At 57.0% G+C, this 751-nt stretch overlaps 2 protein-coding genes across 2 annotated transcripts in view; both read left to right on the forward strand.

Annotated features, from left to right (window-relative positions):
* LOC113211928 (probable 39S ribosomal protein L49, mitochondrial) overlaps nt 1–646 on the forward strand; it is an 11735-nt gene extending 11089 nt beyond the window's left edge. Inside the window, exon 3 of the mRNA XM_026430467.2 lies at nt 102–646. Coding sequence (XP_026286252.1) covers nt 102–379 — 278 coding nt within the window. The 3' untranslated portion in view covers nt 380–646. The remainder of the gene's footprint in view (nt 1–101) is intronic.
* LOC113211930 (uncharacterized) overlaps nt 1–751 on the forward strand; it is a 12986-nt gene that overhangs the window by 968 nt on the left and 11267 nt on the right. The window lies entirely within an intron of this gene.

Genomic DNA, 751 nt, shown 5'->3' on the forward strand with positions numbered 1-751 from the left:
CCCCGTCTTCTTTACATCCATCCCCACTGCAGCCCCCGCAATGTTGACCCCCTCCCCTTATTCTTCTACTCCTACTTAACCCTTTCGCTCTCCCACTGCAGCTCCCGCCGACGCACCCTACTTCATACAGCGCACCGCCAACCACATGCTGCCCGTGTACCGAGTGCAGGGCGGTCCCGACAAGATGACGATCCGCACCAAAGTCCGCTACGTGCAGGGCGACATTTGGGCCCTGGATGAGGAGCTGCGCGCCGTGGTGAGCCGCGCCTACCCCAAGGAGATCTTCAAGACCCAGGTCAACGAGATTGCTGGCCTCATCATCTTCAGGGGGGACTACGCCAGCGTCATCAAGGAGTACCTTTTGTCCAAGGGGTGGTGAGGTGGTGGGCCGCAGCTCCGAGGGAAGCCCCAGCTCGCCCCGCCGGCCGCGCCCGCCTCACCCGGCCGCGTATCGACGTGGAGACTTGGCTGCCGAGTATTGGACTATAGGGCAGAGGGCTAACGGTCCCGTGTGCGAGCTGGTTCTTGGAGGCCAAGCTGATCTTGTTATTTGTATATATTCCAGTGATGTCTCGCCTATGCCATGCTGTAGGTAAATGTGATAGTTTAAAATAAAAAAATTGCCCCTGTTTCTATCGAACCCTCATATGCTGTTGTTCTTCATTAATTATCCCCATCTCAAAGCAAATTTGGGACACGTCTTGGAAAAGGCGTGTGTGGCGAGGCATGTGCGAGTGGGGAGGGAGGGAAG

The sequence above is a fragment of the Frankliniella occidentalis genome, unplaced genomic scaffold (genome assembly GCF_000697945.3).
Source record: "Frankliniella occidentalis isolate FOCC.00 unplaced genomic scaffold, Focc_3.1 Scaffold28, whole genome shotgun sequence".
Classification (NCBI taxonomy): Eukaryota; Metazoa; Arthropoda; class Insecta; order Thysanoptera; family Thripidae; genus Frankliniella; species Frankliniella occidentalis.